The sequence below is a fragment of the Festucalex cinctus genome, chromosome 19, assembly GCF_051991245.1.
Source record: "Festucalex cinctus isolate MCC-2025b chromosome 19, RoL_Fcin_1.0, whole genome shotgun sequence".
Classification (NCBI taxonomy): domain Eukaryota; kingdom Metazoa; phylum Chordata; class Actinopteri; order Syngnathiformes; family Syngnathidae; genus Festucalex; species Festucalex cinctus.
Genome location: NC_135429.1, coordinates 3,640,759 through 3,668,751, shown reverse-complemented (window position 1 = coordinate 3,668,751; position 27,993 = coordinate 3,640,759). Strand labels below are relative to the sequence as shown.

The window sequence follows — 27,993 nt, the reverse complement described above, 5'->3', positions numbered from 1 at the left end:
TTTCTAGAGGACATGCACTTAAAATAAATTAAAAATGGGTTCATTTATAATTAAATTACCAAGTATGAAAGCTTTATTTAATGGATGGATGGGTGTTTAAAAAGAAACAAAAACCAAAAGTCTAAAGTGACCACATGTTGGCAGCGCTGCCAACTACAATTATTGGTGTCATTTTTTCTTTTTTTTTCTTTTTTTTACCCCCTCTCTCCTTCCTTATAAGATCTCTGTGGGGGTGGGAGGGGGCAGACCTCCGTGTTTAAATGACATGCAAATTGCGGTCCTGTGAGGTTTTCGTCTCCATCACGTCACGGTCCCCGCCGCAGGTGATCCTCACATATTAAATTGCTGTCAAGAAAGGCTAATGATGCTGTGTTATCTATGAGAGTGGGCATGTGTGTCATTTTAAGAGTGTGAGAGAGGTGGTGGTAACTTTGCAAGTTGGATTATAAACAAGATGTAGTTAATTTGTATTTCATTACCAAAAATATTTTTAAAATTGTAGGTGCCAATACAAATTTTCAAAACCTTGGTGAGAGTTGTGTGAGAGCAAGAGAATCTTGTCTTTCTACCTTTTTTTGCAGCACATTCCTTTCAATGCCACCTTAAATAAGGTGGCCTTTTTTTTTTTGGGAAGGGGGGGGGCGGGCGTCGCTGTAAAAGATCTTGCATAGTAGCACGCGCGCATGTGGCAGATGGCGGCACAGCGTGACGTCTGGATGGATGTGCGGCCATGCTGGCAGGGAGCTGCTGCTGGTAGCCTGCCGTATCCATCACGCTCCATTTTTGCCTCAATCACTCCGCTTAAAAAAAAATAAAATAAAAAATCGCCTATGATGTATTGATGCCGATATTTTACATTACACTTTAACGTCATCAGTTTCCTGCTTTGTCAAGTTATTTTCAGCGCAGGTTGCAGCACTACAATCCAATGACTGCTCCCACGTTGCTGCCTTCCAGGGGTGATTAAAAATGGTTTTAATATTTTTATTTTATTTTTTTAATGGTGGCACCCAAACGCTATGTTGCCATTTGTCATGTACATCTTGGGCCACCTTTCCCAAAGCATTTAAAAGAAGCACACTCCCTTTAATATTGTGACGTCACTGGCTTTTATTTAAAAAAAAAATAAAAAAAAAATTAAAAAGTCAAGTGATTGATTCAATTTTAATTTGGGCCGTTTTGGTCTAGCAGGCTGTTTTCTTGCCACAAGGTGGCGTCAGTCCCCGCCGGAAGCAGCAGGGCGGTTCCCAGGAAGTCAAGTGTTGGCGGGAAATAATTTGCAGGCCACCCGGAAGTGGTACCTTATTCGAATTTCTATCGTAGCACAAATGGACGCTGGCCGAGCCTATCGAGGTAATTTCGTTTGAACGCCTCAGGCTTAATGTGTCCAACTTTTTCGTAAACGTGCTGTTTGGCCTTGATTGCGGTTTCATTTAAGAACATCTCGGTTTCAGGCGTCGAGATGATTGGAGACAGGTGTGCCCATGGGGAGTGGTGGTGTCAACAGGTGCACTAAATGGCCACATGGCAAGATGGCGACCAGCTCGACTGCATTTTTGACGCGAAAAGACCAGCACACTAGTTTGATTTGAAAATGTTTGCCGTTGTTTTTCACAGTGGTTTTGTGCTTTTTGCAGCAGTTTTTACTACCTGAGGAACAGGAACACCTTCAAGAAAAGGTTTGTGCTATATACTTACAGCCGTCCCCCCCCCTTTTTTTCCACCCTTTCATTTTGGAGGGTTTGCTGTCTTTGTTTAAAAAAAATAAAAATAATTCTGGTATTGTAAAACGGTGATTCACAACCCTTTTCCAGTTGTGTACACCTCCCCCCACCCCCCGTGAAAAAAATTATTTTTAAACCAAGTACCCCCTCATCAGTGCAAAGCGTTTTGGATTTTACACATCTCAATTCTGTGCCAGCAAGTGTCTGGTTTTCACTTTGGAACTCCATAATATCATTAAAACTGAGACAAAAAGGAGACAGTATAATTGGAAATAGTTTTGTATAATTAAGTCGCTTAACTTAATTTTACGTAAAAACAAAAACTCTCTATATTTAATAATTAAGACTGACAACAGGACTGTCAACACTGAATATTGCATTGATGCTTTTTAAAAACTATTTTCAAATCTCGTATCACAATTTGAGAACCACTGTTGAATACATTGCTTTTTTTTTTCTCTGTACAGTTCATGCGGCGTGTTTTAAAAAAACAAAACACGAAAATACAGTACATTTTAATTTATAAATTTACTCCAGTTAAATGACTCCCTTTTTTGTGTGATTTTTGGAAATGTTGGGTTTTGATGAATTTTTCTGTTCTTGTGTTTCAGAGGCTGTGAAGGATCAGATGCACGAGGGTAATATGTATGGTGGCACACAACCGATGAATTTGTTTGCGTTCCCCATCAATTTACGAACAAAGTGACTTGACATGAGACATTTGTTGGCGTTGAAACTGTCTGACTTGTGACCAGTAGGGGGCCGAGTATGAAGTTTTGTGGCATGCCTTTAGTTGTTGTGGTTGTAATCAGGGCAGGTACGGAAAGTGTCATGAGAGTTGATGGTTGCAGTTAAGTGTTTGCAAGATCTTGCTGAAGATGTTCGGTGGTTGTTTTGGCTTGTCTGGGTCCAGTTTTGATGGCAAGTTGGAAGCTGGGGTGCACAGTGTAGGTAGGATTTCAGGCAGTCCATCATATTGATCCATTTTAAAAAAAAAATTTGTCTTTCAGGCTTGTCTCAGCACCAGCTCGTAGAAGAGGACCTGGACCAAGGTCATGAGTATATCAACACAGTCAGTCACCTGCTCACAACTGATTTTGACATTTTCATTTTGCAGTGTACATATTGGACAATAAGTCGGATGTGCCAAAAAGTCAGATAAACAAAAAAAGTGTATTTTTGGAATATAGAGGCAAAATAATTTGCTGATTTTTGATTTTGAAGAGCAGAGCCAGCAACCTTCCAGGTTGGGCGAGTATGTCTTGTTTCTCGCGATGTTTCCACTGTCACCAACTCACTGGGTGTGCACCAACTCGCACTGCATGCAAGCCCATGCGCAAAAGATGAGACTGTGCAAGGAATCATGTGTGTTTGTGTTCTTCAGGGTTTAAGAGTCCAGCAAAGGTAACGCAACGCGTCAACTGAATAAACAATTCTTGCTGCTGCTGCTCGCACGAAGCTGGATGGGACGAGGAAAAGGTGTAATTCCAGACAAAATCAAGAATCTGCGGCGTGAGGAAATGGTGAACGGGAGCTTTAATGATTCCGATGTAGGGTTTCAGTTGAGTGCGGCGGATTGCGGCGGCGGCCAATCCGCATGGCCCATGGACACGGAAGTCGATCCACTGCTGGTCCCTTGTGAAGGTTTTTTTTTTAATTTTTAATTTTTTATTTTTTATTTTTTCCTTCTTCTTCAGATGGCGTTTTAGGTCGGGGGATGCCACCCGCGAACCTTTGGCCAGCTTACGTCTCAAGAAGTCCTTTGAGATGGCGTTTGTAAAGAATGGGCTCGACTTCATCTTTTAGGAAGGAGCCGGAGTCCGTCAAGTTGAACCGCAGCAGCAGCGGCCAAAGTCAAGAGTAACCATCGCGCAAGTCGTCATGTGCATTCGTGTGCTTGTTTTTCAGGGGAGAAGACGAGTCTCACAAGCTGTTGAAGTTGTTTGGAGGCCGAGCAGCTTTTTGGTTGGACTTAACGTGCAGTGCAGGCTTTGCATGAGGTTTCCATCATGATTGAGCAAGAAGAATCAAACCTTTTTTCTTTTTCTTCCTGTTTCAGGCTGAAGAACAAGAAATGTACACAAAGATGAACGGCTTCATTGCTTTTGAGTTATGTACAATTTTATTGTGTACCAACATGGATGACAACACATTCACATGAGTCTGTTTTCTTTTTCTGGCTCAAACAAAGGTGCAAGTGTTGAAGAGCAGAGCCAGCAACCTTCCAGGGAGGGCGAGTATGTCTTTTGTTTGTCTCGACTGTCACCAACTCACTGGGTGTGCACCAACTCGCACTGCATGCAAGCCCATACGCAAAAGATGAGAGTGCAAGGAATCATGTGTGTTTGTGTTCTTCAGGGTTTAAGAGTCCAGCAAAGGTAACACAACGCGTTAACTGAATAAACAGTTCTTGCTGCTGCAGGTCTCGCACGAAGCTGGATGGGACGAGGTAAAGGTGTAATTCCAGACAAAATCAAGAATCTGCGGCGTGAGGAAATGGTGAACGGGAGCTTTAATGATTCCTATGTAGGATTTCAGTTGAGTGCGGCGGATTGCGGTGGCAGCCAATCCGCATGGCCCAAGGACAAGGCAGTCGATCCACCGCTTGTTCCCTTGTGAAGGTTTTTTTTTTTTTTTTCCTTCTTCTTCTTCAGGTGGCGTTTTAGGTCGGGGGATGCCACCCGTGAACCTTTGGCCCGCTGTCGTCTCAAGAAGTCCTTTGAGATGGCGTTTGTGAGGAACGGGCTTGACAAATGCATTTGACTTCATCTTTTAGGAAGGAGCCGGAGTCCGTCAAGTTGAACCGCAGCAGCAGCGGCCAAAGTCAAGAGTAACCATCGCGCAAGTCGTCATGTGCATTCGTGTGCTTGTTTTTAAGGGGAGAAGACGAGTCTCACAAGCTGTTGAAGTTGTTTGGGGGCCGAGCAGCTTTTTGGTTGGACTTGACGTGCAGTGCAGGCTTTGCATGAGGTTTCCATCATGATTGAGCAAGAAGAATCAAACCTTTTTTCTTTTTCTTCCTGTTTCAGGCTGAAGAACAAGAAATGTACACAAAGATGAACGGCTTCATTGCTTTTGAGTTATGTACAATTTTATTGTGTACCAACATGGATGACAACACGTTCACATGAGTCTGTTTTCTTTTTCTGGCAGTGTCCCCAAACAAAGGTGCAAGTGTTGAAGAGCAGAACCAGCAACCTTCCAGGTTGGGCGAGTATGTCTTTTGTTTGTCTCGCGACGTTTGTCTCCACTGTCACCAACTCACTGGGTGTGCACCAACTCACACTGACTGCATGTTTGTCCTTTTCCTTGTCCAATCACAATGATGAAGCCTCTCTGTACATCTATCAAATGTTCATAACTTTTTTTATTTTTTATTAACTATAATTATGGATGAAGCTGAAGCTTGCTTTACTTCTGTATGTTCCAAATGTGCTTTTCTGCTTGAATTAAAAAATGTAACATGAGTGCAAGTTTGTTTGTGATACTGGGGAGGGAGTACATTCATGATTATACATCTGTACAGTTGTTGCACTATATTTTGCCAAGCATGCTGTGTAATATAACATTAAAAACATGTACACACTGCAGAGTTATAGTTTTGGAATTTTCATTTTAGTTTTTGTTTTGTTTGTTAAATTAGTGTTCAGAGTGGTTCTGTTTTTATTTTTAAGTATTTAATAAATGCTTAGTTTTAGTTTCAGTATTGTAAAAAAACTAAAAGTGCACAATATTTAAAAAGCATGGGAGCAACGTTATCTGAAGATGCTTTTCTATTGGCTGTTGCTTGATGTCACTTCTGTGTAACACACTTTAAACATCTTTTATTCCAGTTAATATCAAAATAAATCTACCGTACTTAAAATCATCCCCAAAGGTTCATGCATTCAATTACCAAAGACTAAAACTGACATTTTTGCTATGATCATATTTAGTTTCAGTTTTGTTTTTTTATAAAGCATTTTTGTTTTGTTTTTTATTTGTTTGTTTTCCATTTTGATATTTCATTTTTAAAAAACTTTTTTTTTTTTCTGTAATGTTTTTCTCAGAGTAAATGAGAGGTGTTAATTGTTGTGCCGTACCTTGTTTTTCTCGTAGCACGTGTTGCAAGGTGGCGTCAGAGTTGGATGGGGCAAATGTGCAAAAATCCACCGGATGAGGGGAAGAAAAGCAATCGACACAGAAAAGAAGTCCACGTTTTTTGTTCTCCAATTTCCACGTGAAGAAGCCGCTTAGGCCGACGAGACGCGACAAGTGCACAAAAGTCGTGTGCAAGTTTTGGAGGGTGCGAGAGGAGCCGGCTGAAAAGAAGGTAAACAAATGTTTGGCAAATTCAGAAGCAAGCTACTTTTTCTTGGGCTTTTGGAACTCCATTTCTAATCATATCTCTAAAACTGAGACAAAAACAAAGTATATCACTAACTTAATTGGAAATAGTTGTGTACACTTATCAACTAAAGTGCCCTCCTTTGGGATCATAGAACAGATCTGAACAAAACACACACACACACAAAAAAAAAACGTAACGATTAAGAAGACTGACATTCCTGTCAGCACTCAATATTGTCTTGTTGCACTCAACTGAGTGTTTTTGTATTTTAGGGAGACATTTGGCTTGTGCTTCACTGAGGATCTTCATTTTTGCTGGTATGGATGCAACTGCTGTCATCAAGTTCTTATTTTGCATGGATGCTATTTTTAAAAACTATTTTCAAATCTCACATACCACAATTTGAGAACCTCATGGTGCTCTGTTTTATTTGTATGTACACTTCATGTGGATTGTTTAATATTGTGCAGTATTTACCCTGCAATAAATGATTAGACTTTTTTTTTTTTTTTTTTTTTTATAATAAATGTGATGAAATCTTGACGTTTTCTTTTGTGTTGCAGAGCCTGCGATGGATCAGACGTATGAGGGTAATATGTATGGTGGCACACAACTGATGAATTTGTTTGCTTTTCCCCATCAATTTAGGAATCATGAGGCACCATAAAGTTGACTTGACTTGACATGACCCGACGAGATGTTTGTTACTGTCTGAATTGTGACCAATAGGGGGCAGAATATGGAGGGGTTGTGGCATGCCTTTAGTTGTGGTTGCAGTCAGGGCAGTTGTGGAAAGTGTTGCGAGAGCTGGTGGTTGCAACATGCTGCTGCAGTTAAGTGTTTGCAAGATCTTGCTGGAGATGTTTGGTTGTTTGTTGTTTTGGCTTGTCTGAGTTCAGTTTTGATGGCAAGTTGAAAGCTGGGGTGTTCAGTCTAGGTAGGATTTCAGGCGGGTGTCTCATATTGATGGGTTGTTGTTTTTTATGTATTTATTGTATTTATTTTTTGTTTTTTTAATTTTTTATTTATTTTTTATTTTTTTGTCTGTTTCAGGCTTGTCTCAGCACCAGCTCATATAAGAGGACCTGGACCAAGCAGCTTTTTAGTTTGAGTTGGCATGCGCAGAGCCAGCAACCTTCCAGGTTGGGCGAGTATGTCTTTTGATTCTCTCGTTACGTTTGTCTTCACTCTGTCACCAACTCACTGGGTGTGCACCAACTCACACTGACTGCATGTTTGTCCTTTTCGGCCGGAGCTGTGCGTCCAATCACAATGATGATGAAGCCTCTGTACATCTATCAAATGTTCATAACTTTTTTTTTGAAACTATAATTCTGGATGAAGCTGAAGCTTGCTTTACTTTTGTATGTTCCCAATGTGCTTTTCTGCTTGAATTAAAAAAATGTAACATGAGTGCAAGTTGTCTGTTTGTGATACTGGGGAGGGAGTACATTCATGATTACACATCTGTACAGTTGTTGCACTATATTTTGCCAAGCATGCTGTGTAATAAAGCATTAAAAACATGTTGCATGAAGCATCAACATATTGTCTGCTGTAATTGAAAGTACAGATCCTGACACTGCTGTTGTGAATAAAGTGAGGGTTTTTGTTGTCTGAGTTGTTCTTCTTCCCGTCATGTACTCAGGCCTGGGATTGTTGGTACTCAAAGCATGGCAAGCTGCTGATGGCTCTTCTGCTGCTGTCGGTGTGCGCTTCAGGTACCTGTGACTGCATTCAAGTGACCCTCAACACCTCAAGCTGAGGTTCATGACCTACATTTCAGATTTCAGTCCCATCCGCTTGCGATGATCTGAAACATTTCAACTTTTTGAGCCAGGGCACCAATAGCAGGCTAAGAGCTAATTAATGTGAAGGGTGACCAGTTTGATACGAGTAACTTGAACGTTTGTGTGAGGACATTTATGTTATTGATAAGCCACTTGAATGTAAAGACCAGGATGCGTAGATTTTCAAACTTCAAAGCTGGGATGATTGAATAGAGCTGTCAATGTTTTTTAAAATCGTATTAATCATGATAAATTGCTAAATTAAAAAGGCTTTTCATCAACATTTTAGGCTTGACAAATTTAAGGAGCACCTGTTGTGTTCTTTCGATCTTCAATGTTATGACGTCTTCAACAGTTTTTGATCCGTTGCACAGGCTCATCCTCTTTTTCTAATCGGTTAATTACCTGCATAATTTAAAATTGGGGGCATTTATGAAATGCTGTACTTTAATGCATGTAGTTATGTTGATTTCTCAAACACAACCTGTGCGACCTTGAACTTAACATCCGCTGTCAGCTAAAGGATCATCTGCGGTCAAAATTAATTGTATGATTAATGTGTGTTAATACAAGATTAATGTGATATTTTTTGTGATTAAGTACTTAATTCAATAATTCAATACAATTCACCAAAATTAATAGCTAGTCAGTCTTCATGGCGGGGTGGGGGGTCCTAATATTATACTAATACTATAATATATAATATATATATATGTATAATATAATATACTCTAATACTATATAGTATATTAATCATATATCAATTATTATCAATATCAATTATATAATAATTGACAGTTGAATAGCACTAAACAAGTCCATTCAATCGCCGTTTTCCAACTTTTTTTTTCTCTGTCACAAAAGTCATTGACAAGTCCGAACATCCGGGCATTTGATATTTCTCCAATACAACACAATGCAAATGATTCCTTAAAACTGCGTTAAAAAAAAATGACGTATTGTAGTTTTTGCCTGTGACTATCATGCAAACCAGGCGTATTGCTATAGTAGTCCAATGATATTTCATCACATTTTGAAATCGAAATAATTCTCACAAATCAAATGAGTAATTTTAGTCATTCCAAGGATCCAAAGGCCATGCTTTTCAATAAGATGAGAGCGTCATTCACGGAGGTGGCCGCCATTTTGACTCATGACGTAAACTCGTAATTGACAATTGGAACCTGGCGGTGCCGTGTACCTCGCGCTGGTCACGCATTGCAATACAGTACAGTACTAGAAATATACCGTTGAAAAGCTTGACCGTGCGACCGCCAGTGGGTAGTCGGAATACATTTCCCATAATTACTAGCGGCAAAAGCAGGAAGTATTTCTAGTTCCGGTCAATGGCGATCGCTTGCTTTTGCAGGAGTTGCATATGGCAGGCCGCGCTTCAGGACCATTTTACACTAAATAACTGTGTAGAAATACATTTCCCATAATTATTAGCTGCAAAAGCAGGAAGTATTTCTAGTTCCGGTCAATGGCGATCGCTTGCTATTGCAGGAGTTGCATATGGCAGGCCGTGCTGCAGGACCATTTTACACGGAATAACTGTTTTAAAAATAAAATTAGAAAACAACTTGGAAAAAAGTAGAGAAGAACGTTTGCATGTTAATTCCACAGATAGAAAGCTGAGTATAGTTACATTGATATCAAGATCATTGTTTCATATCCTGTAGGGAATCACATTCATTGTTACGTTGACTTTTGACAGAGGTTATTGATACGCACAGTTGGGAGCGAAACAAGGTTAGGATTAGGGTTAGTTGCAGACAATACACAGATATTTGCATTTGACACAGTGAGGCTCGAACCCTGGACCTCAGGGTTCGCAAGCGGCGTACTTCACCACTCGACTATCGGTACGCTGAGGGTGACCGCCGCTCTGCGTCCTTATATGTGAAACAATCCCATTTTTCAGGCCAGGGGGCGCGTCTCTTAGGAAGCAAAAGACAAAAGTGCGCAGAGTCGGGAGGCCGTCGTTGCCACTCTGGTCCAGCGGTCAAGGTTACCGCTTGCCGCACCGCGGGTCCCGGGTTCTAATCCAGCCGCGGGCAGCTTCACGCATACAAACGAATTATATTGTAGTCACAATCATATAGCATACAATATATATATATATATATATATATATATATATATATATATATATATATATATATATATATATATATATAATTATATACATATTACTTACTCAATTAAAAACTATATGTAGGTAAATAGGTAGCTTCTGCTAGCTATAATGCTCATAAACAATATTTATATTTATTTGTTAATTGACTCACACCAAGCCCCGCCCTCAACCCATCCCCTACCTACCACCATACTGTATTGTTAGTGACTACATATATTCAGAAGCCCCGCCCCCTACCCACTAGCTTACTACATGCTAGTACTGTATATAGTAAGCTAGTGGGTAGGGGGCGGGGCTTCGCCCCGCCCCCTACCCACTAGCTTACTACATGCTAGCACTGTATATAGTAAGCTAGTGGGTAGGGGGCGGGGCTTCGCCCCGCCCCCTACCCACTAGCTTACTACATGCTAGCACTGTATATAGTAAGCTAGTAGGTAGGGGGCGGGGCGAAGCTACTAGCTACTGCTAGTACTGCTTCGACCCGCCCCCTACCCACTAGCTTACTACATGCTAGTACTGTATATAGTAAGCTAGTGGGTAGCTTCGCCCCGCCCCCTACCCACTAGCTTACTACATGCTAGCACTGTATATAGTAAGCTAGTGGGTAGGGGGCGGGGCGAAGCCCCGCCCCCTACCTACTAGCTTACTACATGCTAGTACTGTATATAGTAAGCTAGTAGGTAGGGGGCGGGGCTTCGCCCCGCCCCCTACCCACTAGCTTACTACATGCTAGCACTGTATATAGTAAGCTAGTGGGTAGGGGGCGGGGCTTCGCCCCGCCCCTACCTACTAGCTTACTACATGCTAGTACTGTATATAGTAAGCTAGTGGGTAGGGGGCGGGGCTTCGCCCCGCCCCCTACCCACTAGCTTACTACATGCTAGCACTGTATATAGTAAGCTAGTGGGTAGGGGGCGGGGCGAAGCTACTAGCTACTGCTAGTACTGCTTCGACCCGCCCCCTACCCACTAGCTTACTACATGCTAGTACTGTATATAGTAAGCTAGTGGGTAGCTTCGCCCCGCCCCCTACCCACTAGCTTACTACATGCTAGCACTGTATATAGTAAGCTAGTGGGTAGGGGGCGGGGCGAAGCCCCGCCCCCTACCTACTAGCTTACTACATGCTAGTACTGTATATAGTAAGCTAGTAGGTAGGGGGCGGGGCTTCGCCCCGCCCCCTACCCACTAGCTTACTACATGCTAGCACTGTATATAGTAAGCTAGTGGGTAGGGGGCGGGGCTTCGCCCCGCCCCTACCTACTAGCTTACTACATGCTAGCACTGTATATAGTAAGCTAGTGGGTAGGGGGCGGGGCTTCTGAATATATGTAGTCACTAACAATACAGTATGGTGGTAGGTAGGGGATGGGTTGAGGGCGGGGCTTGGTGTGAGTCAATTAACAAATAAATATAAATATTGTTTATGAGCATTATAGCTAGCAGAAGCTACCTATTTACCTACATATAGTTTTTAATTGAGTAAGTAATATGTATATAATTATATATATATATATATATATATATATATATATATATATATATATATATATATATTGTATGCTATATGATTGTGACTACAATATAATTCGTTTGTATGCGTGAAGCTGCCCGCGGCGGGATTAGAACCCGGGACCCGCGGTGCGGCAAGCGGTAACCTTGACCGCTGGACCAGAGTGGCAACGACGGCCTCCCGACTCTGCGCACTTTTGTCTTTTGCTTCCTAAGAGACGCGCCCCCTGGCCTGAAAAATGGGATTGTTTCACATATAAGGACGCAGAGCGGCGGTCACCCTCAGCGTACCGATAGTCGAGTGGTGAAGTACGCCGCTTGCGAACCCTGAGGTCCAGGGTTCGAGCCTCACTGTGTCAAATGCAAATATCTGTGTATTGTCTGCAACTAACCCTAATCCTAACCTTGTTTCGCTCCCAACTGTGCGTATCACTAACCTCTGTCAAAAGTCAACGTAACAATGAATGTGATTCCCTACAGGATATGAAACAATGATCTTGATATCAATGTAACTATACTCAGCTTTCTATCTGTGGAATTAACATGCAAACGTTCTTCTCTACTTTTTTCCAAGTTGTTTTCTAATTTTATTTTTAAAACAGTTATTCCGTGTAAAATGGTCCTGCAGCACGGCCTGCCATATGCAACTCCTGCAATAGCAAGCGATCGCCATTGACCGGAACTAGAAATACTTCCTGCTTTTGCAGCTAGTAATTATGGGAAATGTATTTCTACACAGTTATTTAGTGTAAAATGGTCCTGAAGCGCGGCCTGCCGTATGCAACTCCTGCAAAAGCAAGCGATCGCCATTGACCGTAACTAGAAATACTTCCTGCTTTTGCCGCTAGTAATTATGGGAAATGTATTCCGACTACCCACTGGCGGTCGCACGGTCAAGCTTTTCAACGGTATATTTCTAGTACTGTACTGTATTGCAATGCGTGACCAGCGCCAGGTACACGGCACCGCCAGCTTCCAATTGTCAATTACGAGTTTACGTCATGAGTCAAAATGGCGGCCACCTCCGTGAATGACGCTCTCATCTTATTGAAAAGCATGGCCTTTGGATCCTTGGAATGACTAAAATTACTCATTTGATTTGTGAGGATTATTTCGATTTCAAAATGTGATGAAATATCATTGGACTACTATAGCAATACGCCTGGTTTGCATGATAGTCACAGGCAAAAACTACAATACGTAATTTTTTTTAACGCAGTTTTAAGGAATCATTTGCATTGTGTTGTATTGGAGAAATATCAAATGCCCGGATGTTCGGACTTGTCAATGACTTTTGTGACAGAGAAAAAAAAAGTTGGAAAACGGCGATTGAATGGACTTGTTTAGTGCTATTCAACTGTCAATTATTATATAATTGATATTGATAATTGATATATGATTAATATACTATATAGTATTAGAGTATATTATATTATACATATATATATATTATATATTATAGTATTAGTATAATATTAGGACCCCCCACCCCGCCATGAAGACTGACTAGCTATTAATTTTGGTGAATTGTATTGAATTATTGAATTAAGTACTTAATCACAAAAAATATCACATTAATCTTGCATTAACACACAATCATACAATTAATTTTGACCGCAGGTGATCCTTTAGCTGACAGCGGATGTTATGTTCAAGGTCGCACTGGTTGTGTTTGAGAAATCAACATAACTACATGCATTAAAGTACATTTCATAAATGCCCCCAATTTTAAATTATGCAGGTAATTAACCGATTAGAAAAAGAGGATGAGCCTGTGCAACGGATCAAAAACTGTTGAAGACGTCATAACATTGAAGATCGAAAGAACACAACAGGTGCTCCTTAAATTTGTCAAGCCTAAAATATTGATGAAAAGCCTTTTTAATTTAGCAATTTATCATGATTAATACGATTTTAAAAAACATTGACAGCTCTATTTAATCATCCCGGCTTTGAAGTTTGAAATTCTACGCATCCTGGTCTTTACATCTAGACAGGTAGCATCCAAGGATCCCACCAGAGATGGGACATTATGATTTAAGTCTATCATTCAAGTGGCTTATCAATAACATAAATGTCCTCACACAAACGTTCAAGTTACTCGTATCAAACTGGTCACCATTCACATTAATTAGCTCTTAGCCTGCTATTGGTGCCCTGGCTCAAAAAGTTGAAATGTTTCAGATCATCGCAAGCGGATGGGACTGAAATCTGAAATGTAGGTCATGAACCTCAGCTTGAGGTGTTGAGGGTCACTTGAATGCAGTCACAGGTACCTGAAGCGCACACCGACAGCAGCAGAAGAGCCATCAGCAGCTTGCCATGCTTTGAGTACCAACAATCCCAGGCCTGAGTACATGACGGGAAGAAGAACAACTCAGACAACAAAAACCCTCACTTTATTCACAACAGCAGTGTCAGGATCTGTACTTTCAATTACAGCAGACAATATGTTGATGCTTCATGCAACATGTTTTTAATGCTTTATTACACAGCATGCTTGGCAAAATATAGTGCAACAACTGTACAGATGTGTAATCATGAATGTACTCCCTCCCCAGTATCACAAACAGACAACTTGTAATCATGTTACATTTTTTTTAATTCAAGCAGAAAAGCACATTGGGAACATACAAAAGTAAAGCAAGCTTCAGCTTCATCCAGAATTATAGTTTCAAAAAAAAAGTTATGAACATTTGATAGATGTACAGAGGCTTCATCATCGTGATTGGACGCACAGCTCCGGCCGAAAAGGACAAACATGCAGTCAGTGTGAGTTGGTGCACACCCAGTGAGTTGGTGACAGAGTGAAGACAAACGTAACGAGAGAATCAAAAGACATACTCGCCCAACCTGGAAGGTTGCTGGCTCTGCGCATGCCAACTCAAACTAAAAAGCTGCTTGGTCCAGGTCCTCTTATATGAGCTGGTGCTGAGACAAGCCTGAAACAGACAAAAAAATAAAAAATAAATAAAAAATTAAAAAAAACAAAAAATAAATACAATAAATACATAAAAAAAAAAACAACCCATCAATATGAGACACCCGCCTGAAATCCTACCTAGACTGAACACCCCAGCTTTCAACTTGCCATCAAAACTGAACTCAGACAAGCCAAAACAACAAACAACCAAACATCTCCAGCAAGATCTTGCAAACACTTAACTGCAGCAGCATGTTGCAACCACCAGCTCTCGCAACACTTTCCACAACTGCCCTGACTGCAACCACAACTAAAGGCATGCCACAACCCCTCCATATTCTGCCCCCTATTGGTCACAATTCAGACAGTAACAAACATCTCGTCGGGTCATGTCAAGTCAAGTCAACTTTATGGTGCCTCATGATTCCTAAATTGATGGGGAAAAGCAAACAAATTCATCAGTTGTGTGCCACCATACATATTACCCTCATACGTCTGATCCATCGCAGGCTCTGCAACACAAAAGAAAACGTCAAGATTTCATCACATTTATTATAAAAAAAAAAATTAAAAAAAAAGTCTAATCATTTATTGCAGGGTAAATACTGCACAATATTAAACAATCCACATGAAGTGTACATACAAATAAAACAGAGCACCATGAGGTTCTCAAATTGTGGTATGTGAGATTTGAAAATCGTTTTTAAAAATAGCATCCATGCAAAATAAGAACTTGATGACAGCAGTTGCATCCATACCAGCAAAAATGAAGATCCTCAGTGAAGCACAAGCCAAATGTCTCCCTAAAATACAAAAACACTCAGTTGAGTGCAACAAGACAATATTGAGTGCTGACAGGAATGTCAGTCTTCTTAATCGTTACGTTTTTTTTGTGTGTGTGTGTTTTGTTCAGATCTGTTCTATGATCCCAAAGGAGGGCACTTTAGTTGATAAGTGTACACAACTATTTCCAATTAAGTTAGTGATATACTTTGTTTTTGTCTCAGTTTTAGAGATATGATTAGAAATGGAGTTCCAAAAGCCCAAGAAAAAGTAGCTTGCTTCTGAATTTGCCAAACATTTGTTTACCTTCTTTTCAGCCGGCTCCTCTCGCACCCTCCAAAACTTGCACACGACTTTTGTGCACTTGTCGCGTCTCGTCGGCCCAAGCGGCTTCTTCACGTGGAAATTGGAGAACAAAACAAAACGTGGACTTCTTCTCTGTGTCGATTGCTTTTCTTCCCCTCATCCGGTGGATTTTTGCACATTTGCCCCATCCAACTCTGACGCCACCTTGCAACACGTGCTACGAGAAAAACAAGGTACGGCACAACAATTAACACCTCTCATTTACTCTGAGAAAAACATTACAGAAAAAAAAAAAAAAGTTTTTTAAAAATGAAATATCAAAATGGAAAACAAACAAAAAACAAAACAAAAATGCTTTATAAAAAAAAAAAAAAAAAAAAGAAACTAAATATGATCATAGCAAAAATGTCCGTTTTAGTCTTTGGTAATTGAATGCATGAACCTTTATGGCTGATGATTTTAAATATGGTACGTTGCTCCCATGCTTTTTAAATATTGTGCACTTTTTTTTTTTACAATACTGAAAGTAAAACTAAGCATTTATTAAATACTTAAAAATAAAAAAGAACCAGTCTGAACACTAATTTAACAAACAAAACTCAAAACAAAATAAAAACTAAAATGAAAATTCCAAAACTATAACCCTGCAGCAAAATGACCAAAAAAAAAATTGAAGAAAATCTTCAAAAGTACTTGATTTACTTGCCTGGTGTTTTTTGTGACCTTTGTCCAGCCTTTTCATGTGGCTTCCCAACCTGTGGGAAAAAAATAAAAATTGTGCAATCCTTTATTTATAAACGAGTCCAAAAAGCTGATGAAAGGTTGGCGACATCCCCTGACCTGAAGCATCCCAAGAAAAAAACAAACAAAAAAAACAACAACAAAAAAAACAAAAAAACATTTGAGCAACGTGGAGACGAGAGCGCAGATGGAGGGAACCAATCAGCTTCCAAGATGACTCGGCTGCAACAGACGAGTGTTACGCAATGTTGATAAAAAAAAAAACAAGATTGCATTTAACAAGCTGCAGGTGGACTCGTCTGAGAAGCGCTTTTTCCTCAAGACCTGTCAATCAATGCGCAATACACAAAACATAAAAGCAGAAACAAACAAAATGTTGAGTGTCACTTATTTGATTGGAGCATCTCATCATCCAGCCTGCAAAAAAAAAAAAAAAAAAAAAAAAAAAAAAAAAAAAACACGAAGCATGTTCATATGAATTGAGCCACAATTCCCATCGGACCATCGTCGCCCTAAGACAGCCTGCAAGTCAGAAAAACGGGAGGTCAACCCCAAACCAAACAAAGTGAGAACAAATGTTCAGTCAATGTGAAATATAACGTGTCAAAGGTCGTTTGCAACGGACGATTCCAGTGAAGGTGGCTCGGGCATCTGGTTCTGATGCCTCCTGGACACGCTGGAGAGACTAGACTGTCTCTCGGTTGGCCTGGGAACGCCTTGGGATCGCGCCGGAGGAGCTGGTTGAAGTGGCTGGGGAGAGGAAGGTCTGGGTTTCCCCTCCTAAAGCTGCTGCCCCCGAGACCCGACCTCTGATAAGCGGAAGGTGGATGGATGGATTCCAGTGAACAGCAACAACTGCTTTCTTCACCTGGTTCATGAATAAGAAAGGGGGGGGGATTAGTGGTTCAAATAAAAAGTAAAATGCATTATAACAGCAGTAATATTTTTAAATTAAAATTCCGTAAGGTGCACAGTTAAAAAAAATTCTGAAATAATTTCTGTTCAAGAGAAAAGTTCAAAAAAAAATTTTTTAATGCAACTTTAAATGCCTTACTGGGGAATAAAATTCTGACAATCTGCAAATAAGGAATTACTAAAGAAGAAAATATGATAAATAAGTGCTTACATTTGTTTCGTGGCTGGAGCATCTTCCATCTTCCTGCGTGGGCCTCCTGCAGCTTCACACAAGTTAGTGGCTGGGAAGGAGGAGAACAAAAAAAAAAAAAAAAGAAAAAAAAAAGTTTGTCATGCTTCCACCCATGCCTTTCATCTATCACGCTGCCGCCATAACATCAAGTTGTTGCTCATCTAACTTTAAAAGCTAACTGTTTCCAATTTTTTATTTTTTTAAACGGCTATATTATCTGTACAGGGAGGGGCTGGAAAATAAGTATAACTGAAAAATTGTGGGGTTTTTATTTTTTAAATAAACTATACATTAGACTTTGAAGTATAACGGCATAGAAGAGACATATGTTGTGTTTTTTGACTGAATGGGCATATGCAACAAGTCCCAATGTTGAGTACGGCTGTTCAGCCAAAAACAAACCGGCATGGGCTGGATTCATTTTATTTTATTATTGTGCTCAGTAGTTTTTCTCTTACCTGTTGTTTTTTTTTGTCGCCTCCAAAAAAACAAAATGTCCACTTCCTCTCGGTAGCCCTCACTAAAGCTGGTGCCTCCACACCCCTGAAACACAGAGTGAGAGAATTTGATTTATTTCAATTTGTGCTCATCAACATGATGGGAGTCCTTCCTCCAAGCCTACACTGGCCGCCGCCAACAACAACAACAACAACAACAACAACAACAACTCTGGATCCAGACCACCTGAAGCAAGACAATTCCAACCAACAATCAGCTCTGAGTCCTTTCCAACTTGTCCTCATTTCAAATCAACCTCTCATCTAGCAGGAAAGAAAATTAAAAAAAAAAAAAAAAGTCAAGCAAGGCGCCCCCACCAGTGCCCCCTTGTGTTCACATGCTCCCCACACAAGAGTTAATACATAAAATTTTGTGTGCTGCTTGATACTTGACTTGTTGCTTTGCCTCATCCCATTTGGCTCCTCTTCCAACCTGCAAAACACACACGTGCCATTAATCGTGTGCCAGTAACGTAATTTCATTTGTGTGTTTGTACATTTCACCCTCATAAAAATTCACATTGAAGCAAAATAAATGACCCAGACAGCCAACTTTATAAGACTGCCAAAAAAAAAATACACAGAAAAAAACAAAACCAGTACATTAGACAATATCGTTCACAAGTTTGCAAAAAATCGTTCACAAGTTTGCAAAACAAAAACAAAAAAAAACATTCAAGGAAAATAAATGACAATATTAAATAACCCTTTCACATGAATTGTATGATGGTGGGCGGCTGGTTAGTACAATTATTACAAATGCAATACATCAGATTTGAAGGGGGAAGAAAGAAAAAAAAAAAACATTTGACCATGACAACAAACTCCATAAGAATGACAAATGATAAAAACACAGAAAACTAGTTACACGCCACCAGAAATAAAAAAAAATTCAACCGAACCAATAAACAGTGTAACAACAACAACAACCATACAATTCAGTACAAAGCTTTCAGGTGTGTCATTTACAATTAAAAACAACAAAAAAGAGCTGGCCAGCATCAAAACCAAAAAGACATTTGAAATGGTGTCAAAAGAACCCAAATTAATTGCTAAATAAAGCGAAGTGAAGTGAATTGTGACGTGAAATGCTCAAACCTCAAACGTTGTCAGCGTCGTGTCCCTGTGAAGCTAAGCTAGGCTAAGCTAAGCTAAGGTTAGCTTAGCTTATTTTAGCTTAGCTTAACAGTTCGCGCAGATAGTAGCCTACCTGCATTTGACAGACGAAGGTAAACGTGACGGTTGATTGGGAGTTTTCACTTCAAGTCCTGCAAGAAGCGATGTGTCATCGTGAGAAACGGGAACGAACGCCGGCCAAACATTTGCTCGCGTGTTCACTTACCTGAGACAAAGGCCACGCGTGTAGGCGTCATCTTGCCCGTCGTGCACATGACAAGACTTTGACAGGTCATTTGGAGACAGGTGTGAAGCACACCTGTCTCCAAATGACCTATCAAAGTCTTCTTCTGCTTATTGAACGGCGCTTTCTTCTGCTTGTAGAACGGCGCTTTGCACACGAGCTCCACCCCGTGGTCTATCAGCATCACTGCTTTATTTTAACATGGAAATGGCTGCTTTTCACGCCACAAAAAATGCAATTGTATCTGATTGCAGAACGGTCTTGTGTTGCGTTTCTCCGGAATGAGATGGACTTTTCACGATAACAAGACTACAAGGATAGTAAGAATTACAAAATGACATGCAGCTATTTGGGTTCAGATTGTCTCAAAATTATTCACACAAATACATTTGTGATTTTCACTTGTTTTTGAGATCCACAAACATATTACGTGATTTTCTTTTTTTATATTATGTGCGCAAATGCTGACTTGCGAGTTGTCGAATGTTATGAGACTTGAAAATTACATGATGTATAGTATGACTTGAAAATTAAATAAGCATATAAAAAAACAATTGATTAATAAATAGCATGATGTACAGTAACGTAAAAAATGACACGTAGCCTATAGTAAGGCATTTTTAAAAGTTTTTTTTCTTAAAAAACAACAAAAAAACATGACATAATATATATATAGTAAGGCATTTTTTTAAATGTTTTTTTTCTAAAAAAAACAAAAAAAAAAACAAACACATGATGTATATAGTAAGGGATTTAAAAAAAAAGATTTTTTTCTTAAAAAAAATATGATGTAAGTTACTATAAATACACACATATATATATAGAACACATTTGTATATATATATAAAAAAAAAAGCCTCACTATACATGGTCGTTAAAAAAAAACAAAAAACAAAAACAAAAAAAAACCCTCACTATACATGGTCGTTTAAAACAAAAACAAAAACCTGACTATACATTACTACTTTTACTTTACTTAATATATATATATATATATATATATATATATATATATATATATATATATATAATTTCACCACATCATTTTTGGCCCCTTCCCATTTTCACCTTGCTCTGGTTATAAAATTCTAATTCTTGTTAATTATTTTTTATTTATTGTTTCTCTTATTTATTTGTTTATTAATCTAATTTTTCTTTCATGAACAGATTGGTACCGACAATTTTCCTCCAGGATCTGTTGGAAATGTAGTGCACTCCAAATAACCCATAATGCACTTGGAAAAGCAGTGAAAATCGATGATCATTCAACAGGTTAATCAAGACCACAATACAATACAAGCGAAAGCGGTGCGAAGCGGTGGACATATGATATGCAAGCACCATTCAAATGTCCCAAACAATTCCAGATTTATTTTTGGTTGTTCTTCTCCTCTAATTTCTGCATTTTTTTGACCGATTAAAACCTTTCCGACTGCTCAGATTAATCCTACCGCTTTTTTGCTTTCAAAATTTCTAAATAAAAGCCAAAAATAGAATTTCTCTTATTTTTCGTCTCTAATTTCTAAAGTTTTCTATTCAAACTTCCAATTTTAAACCGTTCATTCCAGGTCATCTTATCATTCCATGCCAATCAGTATCATCCCACATTTTTTTTTATTCAGCCTCTCAACCTTCACGCGCAATTTCTCCAGAAATTGCATTCTGTAGTTTATGAATAGAATACAGCATGGCGTCGGCGATGAAAGGTGTCTGGCGTCTCAGCGACGCAGCGTTTTAACAAGACGTTCTCCACCAAAGTGCGGGTGTCACATTTTAATTGCTGGGAAAAGCGGATGACGCCGGTGAAAGGCGCGGGAACGGCGGCGGCGGCGCTGACAGCTATTAATTAGCCTCCGCTTAATGGCTCCCCAATGCAGAGTAGCGGCCATATTGGCGCCTCAAAGTGTTCCTTCACGTTCCTTCACTTTGTTTGCTTTTTGAGTTTTCTCTCCTCGGAGTTGGTTGCCACTGCAAAAATGGCTGAATGGACGGACGATATTGTCCAGCCCAACAACAAATGTCGACTAAATGGGAAGCGAATAGTGGAAATTAAAGATATTTATTTACATACATGCAGTATGAAGGAGAGTTTTCGGTGTATATCTTAGAGATCTACCCGATGCCGCAAGTAGCTGTTAGTAACATCCCTCAAATAACACATAATTGACTAACGTAACTTTAAAATAGCCGACATACTTTTTCAGATGGTTATATTTAAAGAGGCAAACAGCTTTGTTGCTATTTAGTTAATGAATGCTTGTTGTGGTTGTTTTGATTGAGACTGCTAGCCACAATTAGCCAGTAGCGGCAGAGCTCGTTAGCCCAAAAGTCACGACAATATGCTTGAAATGACATTTAAGCTGTCAAGAGGTACCTTTTTAAACGTTTCAGGTTTATTTGAATGAAGACAGACAGATGGAATGTTGTCTTTTACTTTAATGATGGCATTTGTGATTAATTAAAAATGATTAGTTGTCAGTTGTGATGGTTAGCAAGCACACTAGCCAGCTAGCAAAAAAAGTGGCAAGGCTCTTTTTTTTCTTTTTAAAAAAAAATATTTTTAATATTTCATCATTATTATTATTATTATTATTATTATGATTATTCGAAATTTTTGACTCATTTTATGACTGTGAACATGTTTTGTGAATTGATGTCTGACTCATTTTTCTCTGTGGCTGTTTACCAACTTGTTTTTGACACAGGAAGTTAGTAGAAGTGAGCGGTCTCCGGCGTCACCACACTTCTTCTCCAGCGAGTTACGGTATGCTACCAACTCATCATTTCTTCTTTTTTTTTTTTGGGCATTTTAGCGTCATGCGTCATCCTCATCATCATCTCAGCATTTGCATGTGCATTTTTTTTTTTTTTTGCCAGAATCGCAATATCGCGCCGTCTTTCACACAGAAAAGTGAGAAAAAGTGGTGCGCGCCACCGAGGGTGTTAATTTGAGCGCGTTATAATTTTCTTCTTGTCGAAGCAGCTCTGCGCGCCACGCGACTCATAGCGCACCCCCCCATAGGAACCGTGTGCCCGAAATAGCCGTGATTGACAGGTACAGAAACGCAGTTACTATAACAACTACCTCTTGGCTCTCATGAGCGCGCACCCCCTCCCACCACCTTACCACCTCGCCCTTTTTCATTTTCTTACCGCACCCCCCCTTCCCCACACCAAAGTGCGTGTGGGTGTCGAGGGAGGAAAGAGATTATGGAAAAAAAATAGATGGCAATATTCTTTCACGCCGAGATGCCTGGCACCTTCCATTGGATCTAACCTGTGTGGGTGAGCAGGAGGGAGAGGGGGGTGTGCGAAGGGAAGGGGGTGCGAGAGGAAGGAGAGTGGGAAGATGAAATGAGCGCTTACACAACAACGCGGAAAAATAAACCTTTTGTACGCTCACTTTTCGTGTTTCTCTTTTTGTTGCCGAGTGTCAAGTGGCTCCAAATTGTGTAAGCGCACAGGCGCACCCTCCCCTCTGTCCAGAATTGATGATGCTGATGACAATGAGCGCACCTCCACCATCACCTTTTATCTGCTCTTTTTGTGGTTCCCTTTGTTGTGCTCTGCTGTGTTAGGTGGCTCTCAATTGTGTAACCACAAAGGCGCACCCCCTCCTCTCCTAGGATAATGACTGGGATAAGCCTCCACCTTTTTGAGAATTACCTGTCCATCCTAGAATGATGATTAGGATATGGCGTACCATCACCTTTCTGGGGACGTATTTTCAGGTGGATCCACTGGCGCACCCACTCAGGTTAATGATGACGATGAGCGCACCTCCACGATCACCTTTTATCTTCTAGTCCTTTTGTGGTTTCCTTTGTTTTGCTCTGCTGTGTTAAGTGGCTCTCTATTGTGTAACCACAAATGCGCACCCCCTCCCTCCTACTATTAATGACCTGGGATAAGCGCACCTCCACCTTTTTGAGAATGTGCGATTACCCGTCCATCCTCCCCTCTATGGGATCGGGCGCACCTCTACCTTTCTGGGGACGTCTTTTCAGGTGGATCCACTGGCGCACCCCCTCAGGATAATGATGGGTGTGAAAAATAGTTTTTGCATGAAAACTCCAAACTCTCGTTAGCTGGTTTTGAGGCACTTCCTGCCACGAAGCCAGACGACCAATCAATTTTGCAACACATTCCCATTGAGACTTTGGCAGAAATGTTCCCTCGCAGGTGACAGCAGCTGTGAGCACAGGTACGCTCGCACACACATATGCCGACGTCCTGACAGGTGCTGCATTGTTATGGCATGTCCGACGGTGGCAGCTTGTTTGCCTCAGACCTCTCACCCTCTGATGACTCACGCATGACGAGATGGAGCTGGGGGGAGTCCGGGTGGGTGGAGGAAGCGGAAGGGGGGACTTTTGGGTGGTGGGAAGGGGGCCAACTAGTCTGAGAGGAGGTGTACGGTATGTCTCACATAGCGAAAGGGCTAAGGAGGTTAAGTCACTCCATAAAAAGCCTATCTTTGGCAAGGGTGCGCTTGTGTTTGTTGAACAGAGTGAGTGTGTGAGAGAAAGCATGACTTTGTGAGAGTATGAAAGAGTGTGAATGAGAGCGTTTTTAAAAAGTGTGTATCTGTGCGTTTGTCTGCGGGTGAGAGAATGTATGTGTTGAGTGAGTTAATGTTTGTGAGTGTGAGAATAGTTCTGAATCTGTGTGTGAGATATTAGAAAGTGTACGTTTGTCCTGTGTGTATTTTTGTGTTTTGACTCTATGTGTGTGAGAGTGAATTAATGTGAGTTTAGAAAGTGCATGTGCGAGAAAGTCTATGTGTAAGAGTATGTTTGAGTGCATGTGTGTTTTGTGTGAGAGTTTGCATGACGTGAACGTGTGTTTGAATTAGGAGAGAAAGTGTGTGCATGTGTATATATATTAGTGTGAGATTGGGAGTCTGATGTGAGAGTGAATTTGTGTGAGAGTTTAGAAAGTGTATGTGTGTGAGAATAAGTTTGAGTGAATTAGTGTTTTTTGTGCGAGAGTCTGCATGACGAGAATGTGTGTCTGAGTGAGTATAGAAAGTGTGTGCATGTGTATGTTTATTAGTGTGAGAGTGGGAGTCCTAATGTGAGAGTGAATTTTCATGAGAGTTTAGAAAGTGTGTGAGAGTAAGTTTGAGTGCATTAGTGTTCTGTGCGAGAGTGCATGACGAGAATGTGTGTCTGAGTGAGTATAGAAAGTGTGTGCATGTGTATGTTTATTTGTGTGAGAGTGGGAGTCCTAATGTGAGAGTGAATTTTCATGAGAGTTTAGAAAGTGTGTGAGAATAAGTTTGAGTGCATTAGTGTTTTGTGCGAGAGTGCATGACGTGAATGTGTGTCTGAGTGAGTATAGAAAGTTTGACCATGTGTATGTATATGTGAGAGTGGGAGTCCTAATGTGAGAGTGAATTGGATTGGATTTTGGTTGGGGTTAGTGTAAAGGTTAAGATTAGGCAATCAGTTGTCATGGTTGGTGCGAGGAAATGCATTATGAGATTTCCCCACAAAGATACAAAGACAAACGTGTGTTTTTCGATTTTTGTGTGGGAGATACGTGCGTGTGTGTGTGCATGTGCGTGCACGCGTGTTTGTGTGAGTGGCGCTGGTCCCATCAGAGCAGGTGGCTGCAATGACGTGCGTCAAGTTCCCAGCAGCTGACTTTCCCTGGCGGTGCTGGTGGAGGTGCGCCCATCATCCTCATACGCATTCCGCAAGGGACGAGTGAGGGAGGTGCGCCCAGCAGACAATTGGAATTGAAAGCCCCACCCCCCCAAAAAAGAAAAAAAAAAAATCTGTAAATTTCCAGACTTTGAATCTGGCTTCCCCCCCCCAAAAAAAAAGTTTGGTGCGCTTCCAAACTATCGGACAATCTGGTGCGTTTGATTTGTTGAAAATGCTGCCCAGGACGAGGGGGGAGCGCGCGCGGCTAACTTGAAGCGTTAATTAGTCCGGCACTGGCGAGGGAAGGACGTTTAAAGCGGGACGGGGGATGTGGTATCCAAGAGCACCGTCTCCGCGGAGACGGTTGCCATGGCAGCCGCTGAGATCTCGCCTCATTAGCAACAAATATAAATAGCCGCGCCACGCAGCTTAAGGCCGTCATGTGATGCCCGTGGCGGCGGCGAAGGAGAAAAGAGCTGGGAGAGAAGGGAAGAAAGGAGAGAAGTGAAAAACAGAACAAATAAGGGAAGAGAAGAAATGAAAGAAGAAAGAAAGGAAGGAAACGGGATAAGTGAAGAAGAAACGAGGGAAGAGAAGAAAGAAAGAAAAGAAAGGAAGAAAGGTAGTGGAAGTAAATTAGAAATGTGAGAATAAAAAAGAACAGAAGGAACGTGACGAGAAGAAAATAAACAACAGGGTAAGAGATGAAGAAATAAACAAGAGAACAGAAGAAATGGCATAAGAAAACACGAGAAGAGACCAGAGAAAGAAAAGAAGAAATCCGAGAAAAGAAGACGACAGAGGAGAAAGAAAAGAGAAGACGAAACAAGAGAAGGTGAGAGCCAATCAGGGAAGACCAGGAAGTGGCACAGTATAGTGTCTGTAGATCTGTGAAGGTGGAAGAAGATGGCTGCCGATTGAATATTTCCAGCGGTTGAATCACTGATCTGAATTTATGCCTGGATAGCCAATAGGCCAAGACTTTTGAAGCCGCGAGGCTATCAGCTATCCAGGTCAGTGGGTTGAATTCATTTGACACTTGTACCCCAAGCAGGTGGGGAGCGCCGAATTCGTACAAAATCAGCGAACCGGGCGGGTGGGAAAGATGGCGAGACGCCATCTTGTCTTATGCAGCAAAATCCTTCACATACCGCCTTAAAAAGGTGGACGACCCTTTGCTGGAAATTTTCCATGTAAATGAGCTCCTATGAGAGCACGTGTGTACGCGAGTTTGTGGGTGTGAGTGCGCGCGTCACGTGCAAGCTCAGAATCCCGCGGGCCGATCGACACCGTCCACGGAGAGCGCAAGCCCACCACTGCCGAACAGGTGCACTTCCTGTGCAGCTTCCCTCTCTCGCTCGCTCGCTCGCTCGCTCGTCCCCGGTGGAGCCTCATTCTATCGTGGGCGAGTCCTTTTCCGTTCTCCTTCCCCGTCCAGGATACTCGTCCTCTTTTGTGAGTCAGGCGCTCATTGATCGGAGAAGGTTAAAAAAAAAAGTTGACGCCCACCCAGGTGCGAGACCCCCCCATGTTGCCGCTCGCTCGTTTTGTAACGTTTTGACCGCACTGACGCACAACGGCTAAAATTATCACACGCGAGCGCGCTGCTCCTCTCAAGCCTTCGTGCACTCGTCGCGTTGCCGGTCAGGAAACGGGATCCGCTCACTCAGTGACGTCACCTGTTAGCGGGGTCATCAATCAAAGGTTGTCGAGGGAATGCAGGAGATCGTTTTATTTGTTTGTTTGTTTTGACTCTGTCTATTCTGGCTTAGCTGATGAAATGCAAATAAAAGTGGGTAAAACTTCCTCCTCGAGACGTATTCAAATGAATTAAATTCAATTAAAATTGAGGTCAAGACCAAATTTTGGGGGAAAATGGGCATCAGAAGAGGTGGGGGGGGGCAATTTATCAAACCACATGTGATTTCACCAAATCTTACGTGATTTTAGCTTGGTCAGCATTTTGCTTTAATATAAATATCTCAAATTTGCTTTTGTGGACACTCAGGATCAGTCAAATACGTGCGCGCGCGATTATTTTTGCTTTATTTTAGTTGTAGGCTAATTTAGCTTCTTGTTTTGTTTTGACCACGTGCACGCAATGACGTCATAGTGATCATGTAGTAGCGATGACGTCATTCATCATTCGAATAGATGGGGAGGAGGAGGCGGGGTGTATTTGTCTCCTGTCTACTCCCTCACTCGTTCTCTCTATCATACTTTAAATATTCATAAGCAGCCCCTTCTGAATATTCATGAGGCCCCGTCGCTCATTAATATTCATGAGCCTCACTTGTTGAGGTGTCATTCCGTCTCGTTTTCACATGCACACATGCACTACAACAGGAGCCCAATGGACAATGACTAGTTATTATGTTAGTTATGTTTACGCACACACTACACTGATGCATGTACTCCGTTGTAGCCATAAAGTAAACAGTAGAAAATTCAGCTTTTCACAATGGGAAAACTTCTATAGCCTCGTCCAAAAAATAAAAAGTATAGCATCACTATCACAACAAAATTAGCTTACCTTGCTATAAACGGAAAAAATGGCCTATAACCTTGTCAAGAAAGTAGTAGATACAGCATCTATATCTATGTTGAAACTAAATTATGGAAAGAAAAAAAAAAAAGTAGAAAATATGGCCTATCACAACCAAATTAGCTTAGATTAGTATAAATAGAAAACTAGCCTAACCTTGTCGAAAATGTAGTATATGTAGCATCTATGTAGCAACCTAGCGGAAATGTAGCATAACATTCACCAAAAAGTAGCTAATATAGCACCTTTGTAACTATTGATGATGAGCTGTATGGTATGCTAACTAGCATATAGCTTGGTTAGCATCGCCGTTGACTGGAAGTGGGACCCACTTCCTCGATAGCATTAGTGTGCAGTATAGCTAGCTAGCTAGCCTACCATAAACAGTAAAAATGTGGCATCACCATAGCAACCAGTAGAACATGTAGCATATCTGTAGCGATCTTAAGGTTAGGGAATGTATGTAGGCAGGCTACGCTAACTAGCCTTTAGCTTGGTTGGCATTGCCATTGACTGGAAGTGGGCCCCGCTTCCTCGTTAGCATT

The 27,993-nt window shown here is 40.9% G+C and overlaps 1 protein-coding gene and 1 long non-coding RNA gene across 17 annotated transcripts; one reads left to right on the top strand and one right to left on the bottom strand.

Moving 5' to 3' along the window:
- Nucleotides 1-84: 84 nt before the first annotated feature.
- Nucleotides 85-7,669, top strand: LOC144007104 (uncharacterized). 5 transcript variants are annotated; one of them, XR_013280085.1, is made up of 10 exons: nucleotides 85-1,353; nucleotides 1,455-1,507; nucleotides 1,618-1,679; nucleotides 2,336-2,362; nucleotides 2,735-2,776; nucleotides 2,842-2,882; nucleotides 4,878-4,929; nucleotides 5,823-6,036; nucleotides 6,327-6,371; nucleotides 6,618-7,669. It is a non-coding gene; the product is annotated as an uncharacterized LOC144007104 (long non-coding RNA). The 5 variants fall into 5 exon arrangements; XR_013280084.1 differs by having other exon boundaries at nucleotides 2,842-3,961; nucleotides 4,754-4,929; XR_013280083.1 differs by having other exon boundaries at nucleotides 1,455-1,679.
- A 6,013-nt stretch (nucleotides 7,670-13,682) lies between these two features.
- LOC144007754 (uncharacterized) lies at nucleotides 13,683-19,308 on the bottom strand. 12 transcript variants are annotated; one of them, XM_077507618.1, is made up of 11 exons: nucleotides 19,235-19,302; nucleotides 19,103-19,160; nucleotides 18,287-18,325; nucleotides 17,854-17,938; nucleotides 17,375-17,444; nucleotides 16,214-17,116; nucleotides 15,508-15,724; nucleotides 15,177-15,221; nucleotides 14,904-14,930; nucleotides 14,340-14,437; nucleotides 13,873-14,235 (listed from the first exon to the last, which is right to left on the bottom strand). In XM_077507618.1, the coding sequence occupies exons 1-6, from the start codon at nucleotides 19,281-19,283 to the stop codon at nucleotides 16,794-16,796; spliced, it is 624 nt and encodes a 207-aa protein (XP_077363744.1). In that variant the 5' UTR covers nucleotides 19,284-19,302; the 3' UTR covers nucleotides 13,873-14,235; nucleotides 14,340-14,437; nucleotides 14,904-14,930; nucleotides 15,177-15,221; nucleotides 15,508-15,724; nucleotides 16,214-16,793. The 12 variants fall into 12 exon arrangements, 10 of the variants coding, with proteins under 10 accessions (XP_077363743.1, XP_077363744.1, XP_077363745.1 ...); XM_077507619.1 differs by having other exon boundaries at nucleotides 14,349-14,437; XM_077507620.1 differs by having other exon boundaries at nucleotides 14,349-14,437; nucleotides 14,557-15,221.
- Between the last annotated feature and the right edge of the window lie 8,685 nt (nucleotides 19,309-27,993).